At 48.4% G+C, this 18,374-nt stretch overlaps 1 protein-coding gene across 3 annotated transcripts in view; it reads right to left on the bottom strand.

Moving 5' to 3' along the window:
- The window catches only part of gmip (GEM interacting protein), a 94,003-nt gene that overhangs the window by 69,500 nt on the left and 6,129 nt on the right, over positions 1–18,374 (bottom strand). Inside the window, exon 1 of one of the 3 annotated variants that reach the window (XM_078235114.1) lies at positions 17,938–18,275. The exons of 1 other annotated variant lie outside the window; for it this stretch is intronic. In XM_078235114.1, coding sequence (XP_078091240.1) covers positions 17,938–17,959 — 22 coding nt within the window. In that variant the 5' untranslated portion in view covers positions 17,960–18,275. Of the gene's footprint in view, positions 1–10,248; positions 10,303–17,937; positions 18,276–18,374 lie in introns of those variants that run through there. One more of the 3 variants, XM_078235115.1, reaches the window with a different exon arrangement.

Genomic DNA, 18,374 nt, shown 5'->3' with positions numbered 1-18,374 from the left:
TTGCCGCCTGATATTGAAACTGTCCAGGGAGGTGGTGTGGCTCAGTGGCTCCACACTCCTGCCTCAGAAACAGAAGGCTCTGAGTTCTAGCCCCACATGGTTGATTGGCTAGGAGTGTTCAGGATACAGCCTAATAGGCCTGTGCATATTCCCAATGCTCCCACACGACTCTCTGAGGGGGCAGGGACAAGAATGCGATGAAACAAGGGTGAAGGGGTAAGGGTGTGATGAAAGAAGAGGCTAGACTTTCATGTGAAGACCAACTAAGCTGCTGGTGGGCTTCTGGGACCCCCAACCCCCATGAGATTTCCCCCCCCCCCTTTCTCCCTCGGTGTAACCCAGTCGATGTTACTGCAAAATATGACCACAAGACGTAACAGCAGAAGTAGGCCATTCGGCCCATCGAGTCTGCTCCACTATTCAATGACATCATGATGATCTGATGTGATAATCCTCAACTCCACTTTCCCACCTTATCCCCATAACCCTCGATTCCCTTACTGATTAAAAATCTCAGCCTTGAACGTACCTAACCCAGCCCTCTGTGGTGAAGAATTTCATAGATCTACTACCCTCTAAGAGAAGAAATTCCTCTTCATCTCTGTCTTAAATGGGCGACCCTTTACTCTGAGATGATGCCCCCTGGTCCTAGACTCTCCCACAAGGGGAAACAGCCTCTCAGCATCTACCCTGTCAAATCCCCCTGAGAATCTGAGATGTCTTAATAAGGTCGCCTCTCATTCTTCTAAACCCCAATGAGTACAGGCCCAACCTACTCAATCTCGCCTCATAAGAAAATCCCTCCATACCCAGGATCAACCAAGTGAAACTTCTCTGGACTGCCTCCAATGCCTTAGATAAGGGGACCAAAACTGTTCGCAGTATTCTAGGTGTGGTGCCTTGTATAGTTTGAGCAAGACTTCTCTTTTTAAACTCCATTCCCTTTGAAATAAAGAGCAACATTCTATTTGCCTTCCCTATTGCCTGCTGAACTTCCATGCGAGCTTTTTATGCTTTGAAAGAGAGTGTGGATGTGACGTTGCGCTGATCGATCAGCCCTGCCCTGGCTGTAGCCCCACATACGGTGTGGACGGATCACTTAATGGACACTCAGTGGGACTTGGCAACTTCAGGAGTGGAGAGGACAGAGGGGAGGGAGAGTAGAAATTCAAGCTGCATTGCTTGTTTTTACTGAAGTGTCATATCACAAGTGATTCACCCCTGTTCAGCCACACTTCCCCTTTTCATTTCTGAGAAGAATAAATTGACGCTGTCAGGCTTGCAGATCTGTTTGCCAGCCTGCTTCACAATCCCTCGCTTCGGCTTCCTGCTGGACTGTAGATTTATAAAAGATTTCAACACGGGGTGAATGTACAGAGGGTGAATTCCCACCACTTCCCACAGGCTGAAAGATCAGCTGTTGGAGGATTCACTCTCTAACCCTTCCCCCCACCCCCCCTCGCTCTCTCCCCATCGGGTCAGCTAATGTAGACGTCACTCGCTCTCAGAGGTCAGGCTCTGTCGGGGGTAATTCTCCCTCTGTGATCTTTCCGCTCATTGTGTCAATTATGTTTCAAGACAATTTACAGAGATCAGCAATTGTGCAATCCCGACTTTAACCGTGTGTACATTAAACCCTGCTGTAAGAGTCCTATAGATCTGTATACATTAAACCCCGCTGTAAGAGTCCTATAGATCTGTATACATTAAACCCCGCTGTAAGAGTCCTATAGATCTGTATACATTAAACCCCGCTGTAAGAGTCCTATAGATCTGTATACATTAAACCCTGCTGTAAGAGTCCTATAGATCTGTATACATTAAACCCCGCTGTAAGAGTCCTATAGATCTGTATACATTAAACCCCGCTGTAAGAGTCCTATAGATCTGTATACATTAAACCCCGCTGTAAGAGTCCTATAGATCTGTATACATTAAACCCTGCTGTAAGAGTCCTATAGATCTGTATACATTAAACCCTGCTGTAAGAGTCCTATAGATCTGAATACATTAAACCCTGCTGTAAGAGTCCTATAGATCTGTATACATTAAACCCTGCGGTAAGAGTCCTATAGATCTGTATACATTAAACCCTGCTGTAAGAGTCCTATAGATCTGTATACATTAAACCCTGCTGTAAGAGTCCTATAGATCTGTATACATTAAACCCTGCTGTAAGAGTCCTATAGATCAGTATACATTAAACCCTACTGTAAAAGTCCTATAGATCTGTATACATTCAACCCCAACGTATAAGTATTTTCTGAGCAGCACGGTAGCACAGTGGTTAGCACTGCTGCCTCACAGCACCAGGGACCTGGGTTTGATTCCCAGCTTGAGTCACTGTCTGTATGGAGTTTGCACATTCTCCCTGTGTCTGCGTGGGTTTCCTCTGGGTGCTCCGGTTTCCTCCCACAGTCCAAAAGATGTGCTGGTTAGGTGAATTTACCTGACTTACCTGACGAAGGAGCAGCGCTCCGAAAGCGAGTGGATTTTGCTACCAAATATACCTGTTGGACTTCAACCTGGTGTTGTGAGACTTCTTACTAGGTGAATTGGCCATGCTAAATTCTCCCTCAGTTTACCCGAACAGGCGCCGGAGTGTGGCGACTCGGAGATTTTCACAGTAACTTCATTGCAGTGTTAATGTAAGCCTACTTGTGACTAACAAATAAACTTTACTTTGGATCTGTACATATTCAGCCTGACTGGTTTGTATACATTCAGTCCTAGAGTACAGCCCTATATATCTGTGTGCAGGTGGGAGATGATGTGGAGTTGCTGGCATTGGACTGGGGTAGGCACAGTAAGAAGTCTCACAACACCAGGTTAAAGTCCAACAGGTTTATTTGGTGGCACGAGCTTTTGGAGCACTGCCCCTTCATCAGGTGAGTGAAGAGTTTGGTTCACAAACAGGGCATTTAGTGGTTTACAGCATGGAAACAGGCCCTTCGGCCCAACTTGTCCATGCTGCCCTTTTTTTAAACCCCTAAGCTAGTCCCAATGGCCCGCATTTGGCCCATATCCCTCTATACCCATCTTACCCTTGTAACTTTCTAAATGCTTTTTAAAGACAAAATTGTACCCGCCTCTACTACTACCTCTGGCAGCTTGTTCCAGACACTCACCACCCTCTGTGTGAAAAAATTGCCCATCTGGACACTTTTGTATCTCTCCCCTCTCACCTTAAACCTATGCCCTCGTGTTTTAGACTCCCCTACCTTTGGGAAAAGATATTGACTATCTAGCTGATCTATGCCCCTCATTATTTTATAGACCTCTATAAGATCACCCCTCAGCCTCCTACGCTCCAGAGAAAAAAGTTCCAGTCTATCCAGCCCATCCTTATAACTCAAACCATTAAGTCCCTGTAGCATCCTAGTCAATCTTTTCTGCCCTCTTTCTAATTTAATAATATCCTTTCTATAATAGGGTGACCAGAACTGTACACAGCATTCCAAGTGTGTCCTTATAGATACATATAGACATATATGTACAGACACAAACTCAATTACAAGATAATGGTTGGAATGCGAGTCTTTACAGGTAATCAAGTCTTAAAGGTACAGACAATGTGAGTGGAGAGAGGGTTAAGCACAGGTTAAAGAGATGTGTATTGTCTCCAGCCAGGACAGTTGGTGAGATTTTGCAAGCCCAGGCAAGTCATGGGGGTCACAGATAGTGTGACATAAACCACCCTAAACACGTCAAAGAAGCAATCCCCTATGGATAAGCCCTCCGTATACACAGGATCTGCTCAGATGAGGGGGATCGCAACAGACACCTACAGACGCTGAAAGACGCCCTTGTAAGAACAGGATATGGTGCTCAACTCAGTTCTGACGCGCCGCAGTGAAAAACCGCACAGACCTCCTCAGAAGACAAACACGGGGCACGGCGGTCAGAGTACCCTTTGTCGTCCAATACCTCCCCGGAGCAAAGAAGCTGCGACTACTTCTCCGGAGCCTTCAACATGTCATCGATGAAGATGAACATCTTGCCAAGGCCAACCCCACACCTCCACTTCTTGCCTTCAAACAATCGCACAACCTCAAACAGACCATTGTCCGCAGTAAACTACCCAGCTTTCAGGAGAAGAGTGACCACGGCACCACACAACCCTGCCACAGCAACCTCTGCAAGACGTGCCGGATCATCGACATGGATGCCATCATCTCACGTGAGAACACCATCCACCAGGTACACAGTACATACTCATGTGACTTGGCCAATGTTGTCTACCTGATACGCTGCAGGAAAGGATGTCCCGAGGCATGGTACATTGGGGTGACCATGCAGACACTACGACAATGGATGAATGAACACCGCTCGACAATCACCAGGCAGGAGTGTTCCCTTCCAGTCGGAGAACACTTCAGCGGTCACGGGCATTCGGCCTCTGATCTTCGGGTAAGCGTTTTCCAAGGCGGCCTTCACGACACACGACAACGCAGAATCGCTGAGCAGAGACTGATAGCCAAGTTCCGCACACATGAGGACGGCCTCAACTGGGATCTTGGGTTCATGTCACACTATCTGTAACCCCCACGACTTGCCTGGGCTTGCAAAATCTCACTAACTGTCCTGTCTGGAGACAATACACATCTCTTTAACCTGTGCTTAACCCTCTCTCCACTCACATTGTCTGTACCTTTAAGACTTGATTACCTGTAAAGACTCGCATTCCAACCATTATTTTGTAAATTGAGTTTGTGTCTTTATATGCCCTGTTTGTGAACTGAAATCCCACTCACCTGATGAAGGAGCAGCGCTCCGAAAGCTCGTGGCTTGTCCTACCAAATAAACCCTGTTGGACTTTAACCTGGTGTTGTGAGACTTCTTACTGAGTCCAATTGGCCATGTCCCCTGACTAGGCCACACTCATAGCAGGCCAGCTTCAGGCTTCGTGCCTCAATGCATTAAAGGGGAATTCGATTTGGGACAGTCTCCCCTGAGCTGAATCTACAAATTCCCCTTTTTTTTAAACAGCTACTTGTGTTTGTGTGATGCTTTTATATGTGGTTTTAAAGAAAAAGCCCAAGGCCCTTTGTGAGACCATAATTAGAGCAAATCTGGCCGCCCAAGGGGACACTAATGCAGATTCAGCCAGGAAAGTGGATTCCGAAGAGAGTCTGAAAGGAGGCGAGAGGCCGAGAGGATTGGGGAGGGAATTCCAGAGCTTGGGGCCTTGACAGCTGAAGGCACGGCCACCCATGGTTGGATGAAGGGAATGGAGTCGTGCTTCCATTTTCCCTCCCCAATCCCCTTGGCCTGTCTCCTCCTTTAAGATGTTCTTAGGAGTCCCCCTTCCTGACTGAATCTGCCCTAGTCTGGTTGTTCCACACTGATCAGATTTCTCTCTCTGGCACCAGTCCCAGTAGCCATGTACCAGGATAAACCTCCAACCCTTTCACTAACCGTTTCCTGTCCATTCCGGTCAGGTCAGCTGACCATTCTTTCTTGACGTTTCGCTTCATGACCAGCTTCCTTTTTCGTTGTTTCTGTCCCTAGTTCCACTTAACTTAGGCCAGGCTGAGCTCTCGTACCGCGGGTGTGGGCCGGCTATTTGGCAGCAGAAGGCATTGCAGACCTCACACATCTCCTCCAGCCCCACGCTCCCCTCCCCACCGCCCCCCCAAACCCAATCCCTTCCATGCCCCAACCCATTTTCTCTCAGGGGGTGACTTCAGAGCAATAAATCAGAGAATCCCTACGGTGCAGAAGGAGGCCGTTTGGCCCATCAAGGTGACAATCTGACCGAGGCTCTATCCCCCAACCCCAGCCCCGTAAGTCCATGTATTTACCCTGCTCGCTGCCCTGACACGAAGGGGAAATTCCCCATGGCCAATCCATCTAACCTACACATCTTTGGACACGAAGGGGAAATTCCCCATGGCCAATCCACCTAACCTACACATCTTTGGACTGTGGGAGGAAACCAGAGCATCCGGGGGAAACCCACGCAGACACAGGGAGAACATGCAGACAGTGACCTGGGGCTGGAATTGAACCTGGATCTGTGAGGCAGCAGTGCTAACCACTGTGCCGCCCTGAATCAGTTCCCTTTCTGCCTCCCCCACCCCCCACCACTCATTACGGCACTGAAGCTAATTATGGCCAGAGCTCTGACTGAGATCAGTTTATCCAACATAACTTGGCTTTTAAACCCAAGCCCTCACTGCTCCATTCAGCACAGAACCGCACTGATCTCACCCTTTGAGCTGTCAGAGAGTTAAAAACAAAACCTCAGCGTTGTAGACAGCTTGCTCAATTACCCCACTCTCCCTTTCCTCCCCTCCTCCCATCCACCCCTCTCCCACTTGATTTCCATGAGCGAGTGCCAGAATTGAATCCCATCTCCCCCCTCAGGAAGAGAAGCCTGGCTCTTGTGCTCTGCACCCCTTCCGCCCATCTCTGCACCCCTTCCGCCCATCTCTGCACCCCTTCCGCCCATCTCTGCACCCCTTCCGCCCATCTCTGCACCCCTTCCGCCCATCTCTGTACCCCTTCCGCCCATCTCTGTACCCCTTCCACCCATCTCTGCATCCCTTCTGCCCATCTCTGCACCCCTTCCAGCCATCTTTGCACCTCTTCTGCCCATCTCCACCAGTCCCGTGAATGAGGGTGGCTGTGCCTCACGCAGGCCTTTGCCCGTCTGTACACAACAGTGGCCCATCCCTCCACTCACTGTACTGCGGCCTGCAGCCAGAGAATGCGACAGCACGGACCATTCAGCCCACCAAAGTCTGTGCTGGCATTGCTCTCCATACTACTCAGCACGGTGGCACAGTGGTTAGCACTGCTGCCTCACAACACCACGGACCTGAGTTCAATTCCAGCCTCAGGTGTCTGTCTATGTGGAGTTTGCACATTCTCCCCGTGTCTGCGTGGGTTTCCTCCGGGTGCTCCGGTTTCCTCCCACAGTCCAAAGATGTGCGGGTTAGGTGGATTGGCCACGCTAAATTGCCCCTTCGTGTCAGGGAGAGTTAGCAGGGTAAATACATGGGGTTATGGAGATAGGGTCTGGGTGGGATTGAGGTTGGTGCAGACTCGATGGGCCAAATGGCCTCCTTCTGCACTGTAGGATTCTATACTCCTCATGTCTAATCCCACTCTTTGCTCGCTCCCGCACCCTCCTTACATTTCAGCCAACTCATTGAGATTGAGGATTACTGAACTTGATTCTATTGCTGTTGAGGCTGCCCCTTTCTGCTCTCCCTGTTGTGTTATCCACCCTCTCCCCACCCCCACCCAATGCCATTTTAATCACAAACAGTTGCTTGGTAGGACGGAACTCGGATATGGCAGTGACATGTCGTTGAAGTTTTTCATCTTGTACTCATCAGACAGGGCGACACAAGAATGCCGAATTTCAAATAATCACAGCAATTCATACCGCAGGATAAAAGGGTGCTGATTGGTTGGCAAGTCAACTCTGATTGGTCGAGGTGTTGCCATGGAGAAAGCAACAGGGAACTATAGGCTCCTGGGTAATTCTAGAGAGGCACAAGACTTGAATATTGAATCATAGAATCCCTACAGTGCAGAAGGCTGCCATTCAGCCCATCAAGCCTGCACTGATAAATATCCAACCCAGGCCCTATCCCCGTAACCCATGTATTTACCCTGCTAATTAATTCCCCTGACACTAAGGGGCAATTTTGCATGGCTAGTCCACCTAACCTGCACATCTGTGAGAGGAAACCGGAGCACCCGGAGGAAACCCTCGCAGACACAGGGAGAATGTGCAGACTCCACACAGTCACCCGAGGCCAGAATTGAATCTGGGTCCCTGGCGCTGTGAGACAGCAGTGCTAACCACTGAGCTACTGTGCAGCCCCATATTTCTTTTACCAGCAGAGAATTGACCCTTCAGTATGAATGTCACTCCTAGCAAGTACAAACAAGCTACATTGCTATTATCACAAACTGGTTGTTAGTGTACCTATTGGCGCAGTCAGGGTTGTTCAACAATTGCTGCCCAATCACAGAATCACATCTAACAGTAGACATATTGCTTCTTTAATCACCTTTAATATGTAAACTCTATCTCTCTCTCTCTCGTTACCAGTAGGAAGAACCTCTGTCCATTCACATTCCCATGTCCATTTGTTGGTACTACTATGCTTTTATTTCTGAAATAGTGCGTGAAACCTGATTTGTTCAGGGTGCGGCAGAGGACTCCACAAATAACTGTAATGTTCATGACGAAAGTTTTTAGTCTGTGAGGAGGAGATGAACACTAAAATCAGTGACTCTCTGCTTTTACTGAGGGTCGGTGCGTATGAGGCAGCTCGGTGGCACAGTGGTTAGCACTGCTGCCTCACAGCGCCAGGGACCCAGGTTCGATTCCCGGCTTTGGGTCACTGTCTGTGCGGAGTCTGTACGTTCTCCCCGTGTCTACGTGAGTTTCCTCCGGGTGCTCCGGTTTCCTCCCACAGTCTGAACGACGTGCTAGTTAGGGTGCATTGACCCGAACAGGCGCCAGAGTGTGGCAACTAGGGGAATTTCACAGTAACTTCATTGCAGTGTTAATGTAAGCCTTACTTGTGACTAATGAATAACCTTTTAAATAAATAAACTTTAAAAATGGCTTTGACTCAGCAGATGTCCCACATTGTCGGATACATTTGTTGACGCAGCCAGTGGAGGATGGGATTGTATCCAAGGACCCCAGGTACATTTTGAAAAGGTCCGCTCCCTTACGGAAGAAACCACCTCAGACATTTGTTTCTTCACAAAAAGCCCAAATCGCGTCCTTTCCGTCCCCTCTCCACCTGGCGCCAATATTCAGCATGCTCAACCCCCATGAAATATTGTCATTGTTTTACGATCAAACAACATCACAAAATCTTTACAGTACAGAAGGTGGCCATTCGACCTCACCCCATCCCGCTTGCCTCCTCCCCGTAAACTTGCACACTCTTGCAATCCAATTCCCCTCGATTTGACTTGCCTCCACCACCCTCTCAGGATTTTCATTCCAGATTCCAACCACCCTCTGGGTGGAACGATTTTGCTCACATCACGCCTACTCCTCTCGCCCGTTACTTAGAATCAGCATCCTCTCCATCAAACAGAATCTGTACCGTGCAGAAGGAAGCTATTCAGCCCATCTGACTGCGCCAACTCTCTGATAGAGCATCTTACACAGGCCCATCCCCCCACCCTATCCCTTTAACCCCACACATTTACCATGGCTAACCTACCTAACCTGCATATCTTGAGACTCTAAGGGGCAATTTAGCATGGCCAATCCACCTAACCAGCACATCTTTGGACTGTGGGAGGAAACCGGAGCACCTGGAGGAAACTCACGCAGGCACGGGGAGAAGGTACAAACTCCACACAGACAGTGACCCTACGCTGGAATTGAACCCGGGTCCCTGGCCCTGTGAGGCAGCAGTGCTAACCATTGTGCCCGCCTCGTGCTTGATGTTCTCTTGAGGGGGAACAGTTTCTCTTTATTTACCCTGTCCGGAGCCCTCAGGATCTTGAGTACCTCGATCACATTTACAAACAATCGCTTGGTGTTACAGAACTTGAATATCGCAGAAAAGGCAGACATTGTCGAAGCTTTTCATTTTGCACTCAATAGGACAAATGCAAGAATACCAAATGGACAACGTTGCCATTCTCTGCAAACAAAAGGGATATGTCCAAGCCTTGCAACATTTTTTAGTTATCTAGGAGCCTAGAGAACCTAGAACTCATTCCCTGTTGCTTTCTCCGGCCAGGCTCAACTTATCAAGCAATCAGCATCCTTTGTCCCCTGTATATTGTTGGGATCATTTGAAATTTGGTATTCCTGGATTTGTCCTGATGAGTGCAAGTCGAAAATTGTCATATGTAATTCTCTTCAGTAATAAGCAGAATGTGACATATCTGGGAAAGGTCAGAACAGATATATTAACTTAACCGTGCTTCCCCACACAGCATTCCACCACCTCAGAAATGGAGAGGATCAGATCGAACTCTCATTTTCCAATTCACCTGACCTCCCCCACCCTGCAACGGGCAGATCCATAGAATCCTACCATGCAGAAAGAGGCCATTCGGCCCATCTTGGACAGCGAGTGCCAAGTCTGATTCACTCAGTTTCCCCCTTGGGCAACTTAGATTTATAATTATTGCTCAGTTCCAATCCATTCAATGAAAATAATTCACGTGGCATTTAATTCTCAGGCATCTTGCCACGTGATAATAGTGAGCAGCGAGTTTGTCTGCGGAGGGTACGGGAATACTCACCAAAGGTTTGCCTGGCTGCAATGAGACAGAGGCAGCTCAATACCCACTCAGGATAGAGCCACTCACTCAGTCAGTGTCCCCTGCCGCTCAATCGTACTTCCAACCGCCCCCCCCACCGACTGCCGGTGAGTGCACGGTAGCTGCAGAGTGTACCATCTACAGGTCGCACTGCGGCAACTCGCCAAGGTTACTCGGACACCTCCTCCCAAGGGCTGCGACCTCCACCAGTGAGAAGGACAAAGAGCAGGATCATGGGAACATTATTACCTCTCAGGCCTCCTGCCAAGTCACATACCAACCAGACTTGGGCACATGTATATATATATCTCCCCCTGTCCCTCTGTCATCACAGAGTCCAGAAATTCCAGCACTGTCCAAGCAACATCACGGTGACAGCAGCTGTCGGAGTTAAAGGTCTTCCATCATCTTCTCTTAGGGCGATTAGAGCGGGACGACAGATGCCAACCTCGAGAGTTACGCCCACATCCCATGAACAAATCAAGAAGTTGCCTGTCAGTCACTTTAACGAAGAAAAGAAATTAATCTTGTTCCCACAATTTCTTCCTTTCACCCCTGCATCAAAGCTCCCAGTACAACCCCAACATTCCCTGAGTGATTTGATTCTCCACTGGACCTCCAATCAACCCCGCTGCAGTTCCAATAACTTTCATTTTGAGGCCAATGACTTCCCTTCCTTTCTTCGTGCTTTCTCTCTCTCTCTCTCTAAAGCCAGAGAAAGTGCCCCCAGCTGCTCCCTCAAACTCCCGAGGAAAACATCAAACAACTTTTGTTTTTATCACAACTTTATCGCTTATCGAGGTAGAATAAAATGGCACAAAGCCCACAGAACAGGGCCTGGTGCCCTTGTCCTGTGCCTAAAGAGAGACACATTTGGATCAAAAACCTGGTCGAGGCAATAGGTTTAAGGAGCTCCATAAGGCAGAAAGAGGTAGAGAGGTCTGGGAGGGTGTCCCAGATCTTAAGGTCCAGTTACCGGAAGCACAGCTATCAATGTGGGTGAATAAAGTTTATTTATTAGTCACAAGTAAGGCTTACATTAACACTGCAATGAAGTTACTGTGAAATTCTCCTAGTCGCCACACTCCAGCACCTGTTCGGGTCAATGCACCCTAACCAGCACGTCTTTCAGAATGTGGGAGGAAACCGGAGCACCCGGAGGAAACCCACGCAGACACGGGGAGAATGTACAAACTCCGCACAGACAGTGACCCAAGCTGGGAATTGAACCCGGGTCCCTGGCGCTGTGAGGCAGCGGTGCTAACCACTGTGCCAATTTCAGTTTGATTGGATTTCTCTCCCTCCCTTAATAAATCAGGATGGATCTAAATCCCTTTCACTAAACATATTGAGTTGGGAAAGATTCCTGAGGAGTTGGAGCTCGGAGGTTGAAGACACACGGGCAGAATCAAGGGGGAAGATGGGACTCGTCCATTCCCCTGGTGTCCTGCCCTGCGAGATTAAGCTTTTCCTCTGGTGATACAGTCTTGTCCAAAGTGCCCAATCCACCATTAACACTTGGAAGAATTTTCCAAATGAAGACAGTGGAGCAGGTTTATTCAGAACATACCAGACCAAAAGGACCAGAAACTACAAAGGGCTGTGTTTCCAACACGCAAACCAGCCTCCCATCCATTGACTCTGTCTACACTTCCTACTGCCTCGGAAAAGTGGCCAGAATAATTAAGGACGCCATGCACCCCGGACATTCTCTCTTCCACCTTCTTCCGTCAGGAAAAAGATACAAAAGTCTGAGGTCACGGACCAACCGACTCAAGAACAGCTTCTTTCCTGCTGCCGTCAGACTTTTGAATGGACCTACCTTGCATTAAGTTGATCTTTCTCGACACTCTAGCTGTGACTGTAACACTACATTCTACACTCTCTCCTTTCCTTCTCTATGAACGGTATGCTCTGTTTGTATAGCATGCAAGAAACAATACTTTTCACTGTATGTTAATACATGTGACAATAATAAATCAAATCAAATCAAAAAGGAAAGGTCTGAATTCAATTCCCGGTTAGGAGTTAGCTGGTTGTCATAGAATCATAGAGGTTTACAGCATGGAAACAGGCCCTTTGGCCCAACTTGTCCATGCCGCCCTTTTTTTTTTAAACCCCTAAGCTAATCCCAATTGCCCGTGTTTGGCCCATATCCCTCTAAACCCATCTTACCCATGTAACTATCTAAATGCTTTTTAAAAGATAAAATTGTACCCGCCTCTACTACTACCTCTGGCAGCTTGTTCCAGACACTCACCACACTGTGTAAAGAAATTTTCCCTCTGGACCCTTGTGTATCTCTCCCCTCTTACTCCTTCTCTCTCTGGAGTGTAGAATTCCAAACACGAACCACTCTCTAAGAAATAAACCCAATATATGTGGGAATTAACTCTGCTTTGATTTACTTTACACCTGATGTAGTTTTAAAATACGGCACCTAATTAATCCCTGGCACAATATTAAGAAATTCTAGACCCTCTCTTTCTTAATTTAGCAACCTGTGCCTCGGAAATCTCTATTTAAATAAATATGGGATATGAATGTGGTGTGGATAGATTATGATTATATTATTAACACGATTACAGATTTAATTTTTCTTTTAGACTTCGCCTTAAGGCACCCAGGGCCAAGGTGAAGAATAAAAGAAAAGGCAACGCAACAATTAAATACATATGTGGTGTACTGCGTTGGTTTGAGGGGGTCTCCGAGTTCTGGTCCTGTCGAATTGGTTGGAACACGCTGGTCTCCTGAAACAAATCAATTGGCCTTGACTTTATCCTGTGTTAGGCCAGAGAAAACCTACCCAGATCCTGCATCCTGTAAATGTCACCGTATAAACTCACACACGGAGCCAGAATGTCCCGAGGAGAGGAGGGGACTGGATTAATGGAATGGACAAAATAAATATCCACATTAAAATGTTCCGTGTAAAGAGCTGGGAACTAAAGTCTGCAGTTTTAATTTTTTAATATTTGTTCATGGAATGTGGGTGTCGCTGGCTGGGTCAGCATTTGTTGCCCATTCCAGAGGTCATTTAAGAGTCAACCCCACGTTGCTGTGGCTCTGGAGTCACATATAGGCCAGACCGGGTAAAGACAGCAGATTTCCTTCACTTAGTGAACCAGATGGGTTTTCCCAAAACCGATAATGGTTTAATTCCAGATTTTTATTGAATTCAAATTTCACCATCTGCTGTGGTGTTACCATCATTGAATCCCCCACTCTCAACATCCTTAGGGTTACCATTGACCAGAAACTCAACCGGACTCAACACATAAACACAGTGGCTGCAAGAGCAGGTCAGAGGCTGGGAATCCTGTGGTGAGTAACTCACCTCCTGACTTCCCAAAGCCTGTCCACCATCTACAAGGCACAAGTCAGGAGTGTGATGGAACACTCCCCACTTGCCTGGATGGGTGCGGCTCCAACAACACTCAAGAAGCTCAACACCATCCAGGACAAAGCAGCCCCGCTTGATTGGCACCCCATCCACAAACATTCACTCCCTCCACCACCGACGCTCAGTAGCAGCAGTGTGTACCATCTACAGGATGCACTGCAGCAATTCACCAAAGATCCTTAGACAGCACCTTCCAAACCCACAACCACTTCCATCTAGAAGGACAAGGGCAGCAGATACATGGGAACACCCCCACCTACAAGTTCCCCTCCAAGCCACTCGCCATCCTGACTTGGAAATATATCGCCATTCCTTTGCAGTCGCTGGGTCAAAATCCTGGAATTCCCTCTCTAACGGCATTGTGGGTCAACCCACATGGACTGCAGCGATTCAAGAAGGCAGCTCACCACCACTTTCTCAAGGGCAACTAGGAATGGGCAATAAATGCTGGCCTAGCCAGCGACACCTGTGTCCCACAAATGAATATATATTAAGAAAAAGAACCTGGGTCCCAGAGTATTAAACCAGGGTCACTGGATTATTGTTACTCTTGTGACAATACCATAACGTTACTGCCTCCCCCTTGGGGACAAGCTCTCACATTAACATAATCCACCTTTAAGGATGTGCGGAAGAGTTCAGAGAGATGGGCAACAGCTCAATCCAAAAGGGTTGATGAAGATATTTGGGAAGTTCCAAAGTCTAGCGGAAGGATCTATCAAGCCTGCCATTAACTGTGATAAGTTTTAAGCCCTGTAGACTCCTGTGATGTTGAATATACAGATAGCCTGTTGTGTGTTGCTCATTACAGTTAGGTGGGCCAGGGGAAATTTGGTGTGCAGAGTAACTGCAATCCTTTATTGACTATTTGAAGTATTTGTAAATATTTCTGGTAAAGGATCCAAGTTAGGAGCTGTGTCCATATTTGGTGGTACACACAGCCCAGTCCAACACCACACTGACAGATAGTTATGGGGCATGTGCTCCCTTGCATCACTGTGTGAGCAAAACTGTACTAAGTCCCACATTAACTCTATGTGTGCCAGATCCTTATACTACACCTCCCCCGAGTATTTCTCTAATATATTTAGAGTTATACTAATTCACTCAGTTCCACACCTCTCCTTTCCTTCGTCTCAAGCTGGGACTGCACCCTCTCCTTCCCTTCTCCCCTATGTACTCTATGAACGGTATGCTTTGTCTCTATAGCGCGCAAGAAACAATACTTTTCTCTGTATCCCAATACATGTGACAATAATAAATCAAACCAAGTAATCAAGTGTATGTGTCCGACCCTTACACAACATAACCCGGTATCGGAATTGACAGAAATGCTTTTTGTTCCACTGCCCTCTCCTTTACACAACTGATGAGGGGGTCAAACTCTTTGAGAAAATGTGACTGCAAACCACCGGACTTCAATATTCCCCAGCCCCTCGCTTTGCTGAGCATCTCCGGTCTGTGCGCAATCAGGACCCTGACCTTCCGGTTGCTGCCATTTTAACACACGATCCCGCTCCCATGCCCACATGTCTGTCCTTGGCCTGCTGCAATGTTCCAGTGAAGCTCAACACAAACTGGAGGAACAGCATCTCATCTTCCGGCTCGGCACTTTACAGCCTTCCGGTCTCAACATCGAATTCAACAACTTCAGATGATTCGCTCTACCCCACCTCCACCCCATTGTTTTCATGCTATTTTATTTAATTTTTTGCTGTTCTCTACCTTTTATTTCTTTATGGTCTTTCTTCATTTTTCTTCCCCCTCCCCCCGCTCTTTCCCCCTACTTCATCCCCCTTCCCTTATCTTTTCTCCCCCCCGCTTCCCCTTTTCTACATTCTACCTCTGTCCCATTTTCCCCGCCCCTCCCCCCAACATCTCCATCTGTCACAGCTTACAGCTTCTCTGCCGTTTGGCCATTCACACCCTTTATTCTCTCTATGGGCTGCCATTAGCAGCCTTTCCCCTGGTTTCTGTGGCTATCTTTCATTCCCTCCCCCTGCAGTATAAATATCTCCCACTTTCTCTGCCTTTTAGCTTTGACAAAGGGTCGTCTGGACTCGAAACGTCAGCTCTTTTCTCTCCTTACGGATGCTGCCAGGCCTGCTGAGATTTTCCAGCATTTTCTCTTTTTGTTTCCCCAGTGCCTCCTGCCCCGCTCCCTCCACGAGTGACAAATGGTTTATCTGAGCCAAGGTTATTGATCCACTCCTGGACCTGGAAAGGCCGAGGTTCGATCCTCAGGCTTTAACAGAATCATGTTCCAGTGCAGGAGGAGGCTATTCGGCCCATCATGTCTACACCAGGTCTCCAAATGAGCATCATGACTTCGTGCCATTCTCCTGCTTTTCCACCGTAGCCCTGTTAACATTGAATCAGTAAGAAGTCTCACAACACCAGGTTAAAGTTGTGAGACTTCTTACTGTGTTTACCCCAGTCCAACGCCGGCATCTCCACATCATGGCTAACATTGATTCAAACAGAATCATCTTGCTGGCAGGGCGGCACGGTGGCACAGCGGTTAGCACTGCTGCCTCACAACACCAGGGGCCCGGGTTCGATTCCCGGCTTGGGTCACTCTCTGTGCGGAGTTTGCACATTCTCCCCGTGTCTGCGTGGGTTTCCTCCGGGTGCTCCAGTTTCCTCCCACAGCCCAAAGATGTGCGGGTTAGGTGGATTGGCCACGCTAAATTGCCCCTTCATGTCAGGGGGATTAGCAGGGTAAATATGTGGGGTTATGGGGATAGGGCCTGGGTAGGATTGTTGTGGTGCAAGCTCGATGGGCTGAATGGCCTCTTTCTGCACTGTAGAGACTCTATGGTAATGAGTTGCTCTTGCTCAGGTGTAGAGGTTACACACAGCTTTCACGACGCTTTCTGTATGTTAAAGACTGATATTCCTTTAGGTTCATCACCACTGGCCACTCCTATAAGAAGACCCGTGTCCCCTATGATCCAGAGTCTTCTACAGTGCATCATTTGACGGCCACTAATTAGTTAAATGATGCTGGAAGAAGAGGTTGCAACAGGACACCACAGAAAAAGGCAGGTTTTTTTTGCCTGTGATCGACCAGGCCTGAGGCCTTACACTGCCTCAGATAGGTGTGGACTCTGTGTGTGAGAGAGAGAGAGAGAGATCAAAGGTCAAAGAGACTGATCTCCCTTTGACTGTTCCCCATCTACACAATGTCGCGGGCTTCCACTCCAGGCCTAGCGTGACTGGGGAAAGTAGGGGGACCATAGAGGGCGAGAAAGCCACAAAATGATGGCCGGGGGGGAAGAAACCCATGCAAGTATTTGGCTGTTAGTAAAGTGGCAACTGGTGGCTTCAAGAGTCACGGAATGGACACACACCGAAAGGGCAGCTTAATGGGATGTCCTTCTCACACCCCAACCCCTCCCTCTCCAATCAACGCCACTCAGCCCCTGGCTTCCCACCAACCCAACCCCAGTCTACCAGCCTCCCTTTCCTTGGGTTGCCAACCCCTCCAGGCTTGGCCTGGAGTCTCCAGGAATTGTAGACACTGCTGTGTGCGACCCTGGAGATAAGACATCGGGACATCGAAGAAGCTAGCTTGTTTTGTTATTGTCTTTGGACATTTTTCTTTTAAAAGCGATAAAAATATTGAGAGTGGTTTGGAGGAGGGAGGCTGCCCGGCCGCCTGCCAAGTATCATCCACTTGGATAATGAATCACTTCACTTTCCAATTGGTCTAGTAAGGCACAAAGGTGGATGTGTTGGCCGACTAATGGCTGGAACATGGTGGAATGGGGGGGGGGGGGGGGGGGGGGGGGGGGGAAGGGGCAAGTCATGTGATGAAACCTCCGGGAATAGTACATTTAATCGCGGTTGGAAACCCTAAACTTTCCCCAAAATCTTCCCCCACCCCCTCCATAAATCCCAAACTCCTCCACCCAAATAAAATCAGGGAGAGGAAATCTGGTATTAAAAAAAACCCCCTATTAGTCAGCCTGCCGAACAGAGATGTGAGACGTTGAACAATTAACAGAAAGAAGCATAAAACCATGTTTGCCGCAAGCACCAACCTCTTTCAGAGGCCTGGATGTTCAACACACATCTTCGAGCAAGGCACAAATGTCACAGGATGTGGTCGACACTGACCTAAATGGAGATGTGAACCTACTGTCTGAACAAAAAAACCCCCTCCTCTAAGCGGCTGCCATTGCTTCATATTGTAGCCAACACGGAAGACCTTAGTCCACAAGACCCGGGTTACAGACCTCCGCCGGTTGGGAGTCGTTACGTACCGTTCTCCTCGATGTCTCCCATGTTACCGTCAACGTGAATTCCACTCTCAAGTCACCGCAGAAGCTTCCTCGCGCTCTGTGTCTCTGCTCTTGACATAGCAACCGTATCAAACAGAAGGAAAGAGAAGTGGCGAGATGCGGAGGGTGTGAGAGGGTGGGGACGGGTGCAGGGGGATGCTGACAGACCCCGGTTTGTTAACGCTTTAGTTCCTCGGGGGGAGTGGAGGTGGAGGGGGGAGGTGGCGGTGTCCGGGTGCGAGCGACTGGCCTGTCCTGGCGTACCCTGGCACAGAACGCACACCCGGCCGCCCGCGCACGACCTGCCGCCACGGGGCAGCTACCCCGTCTGCTCCGACTCTGTGACATCAAGAAATCTGCAACAGCAGCCCACTTCCTCCTTGCAAACAGGCGTGAGGTTATATTTATTGCAGACGCCT

The sequence above is a fragment of the Mustelus asterias genome, chromosome 19 (genome assembly GCF_964213995.1).
Source record: "Mustelus asterias chromosome 19, sMusAst1.hap1.1, whole genome shotgun sequence".
Classification (NCBI taxonomy): Eukaryota; Metazoa; Chordata; class Chondrichthyes; order Carcharhiniformes; family Triakidae; genus Mustelus; species Mustelus asterias.
The sequence above is the reverse complement of the archived record's forward strand: the minus strand, read 5'-3'. Positions and strand labels throughout refer to the sequence as shown.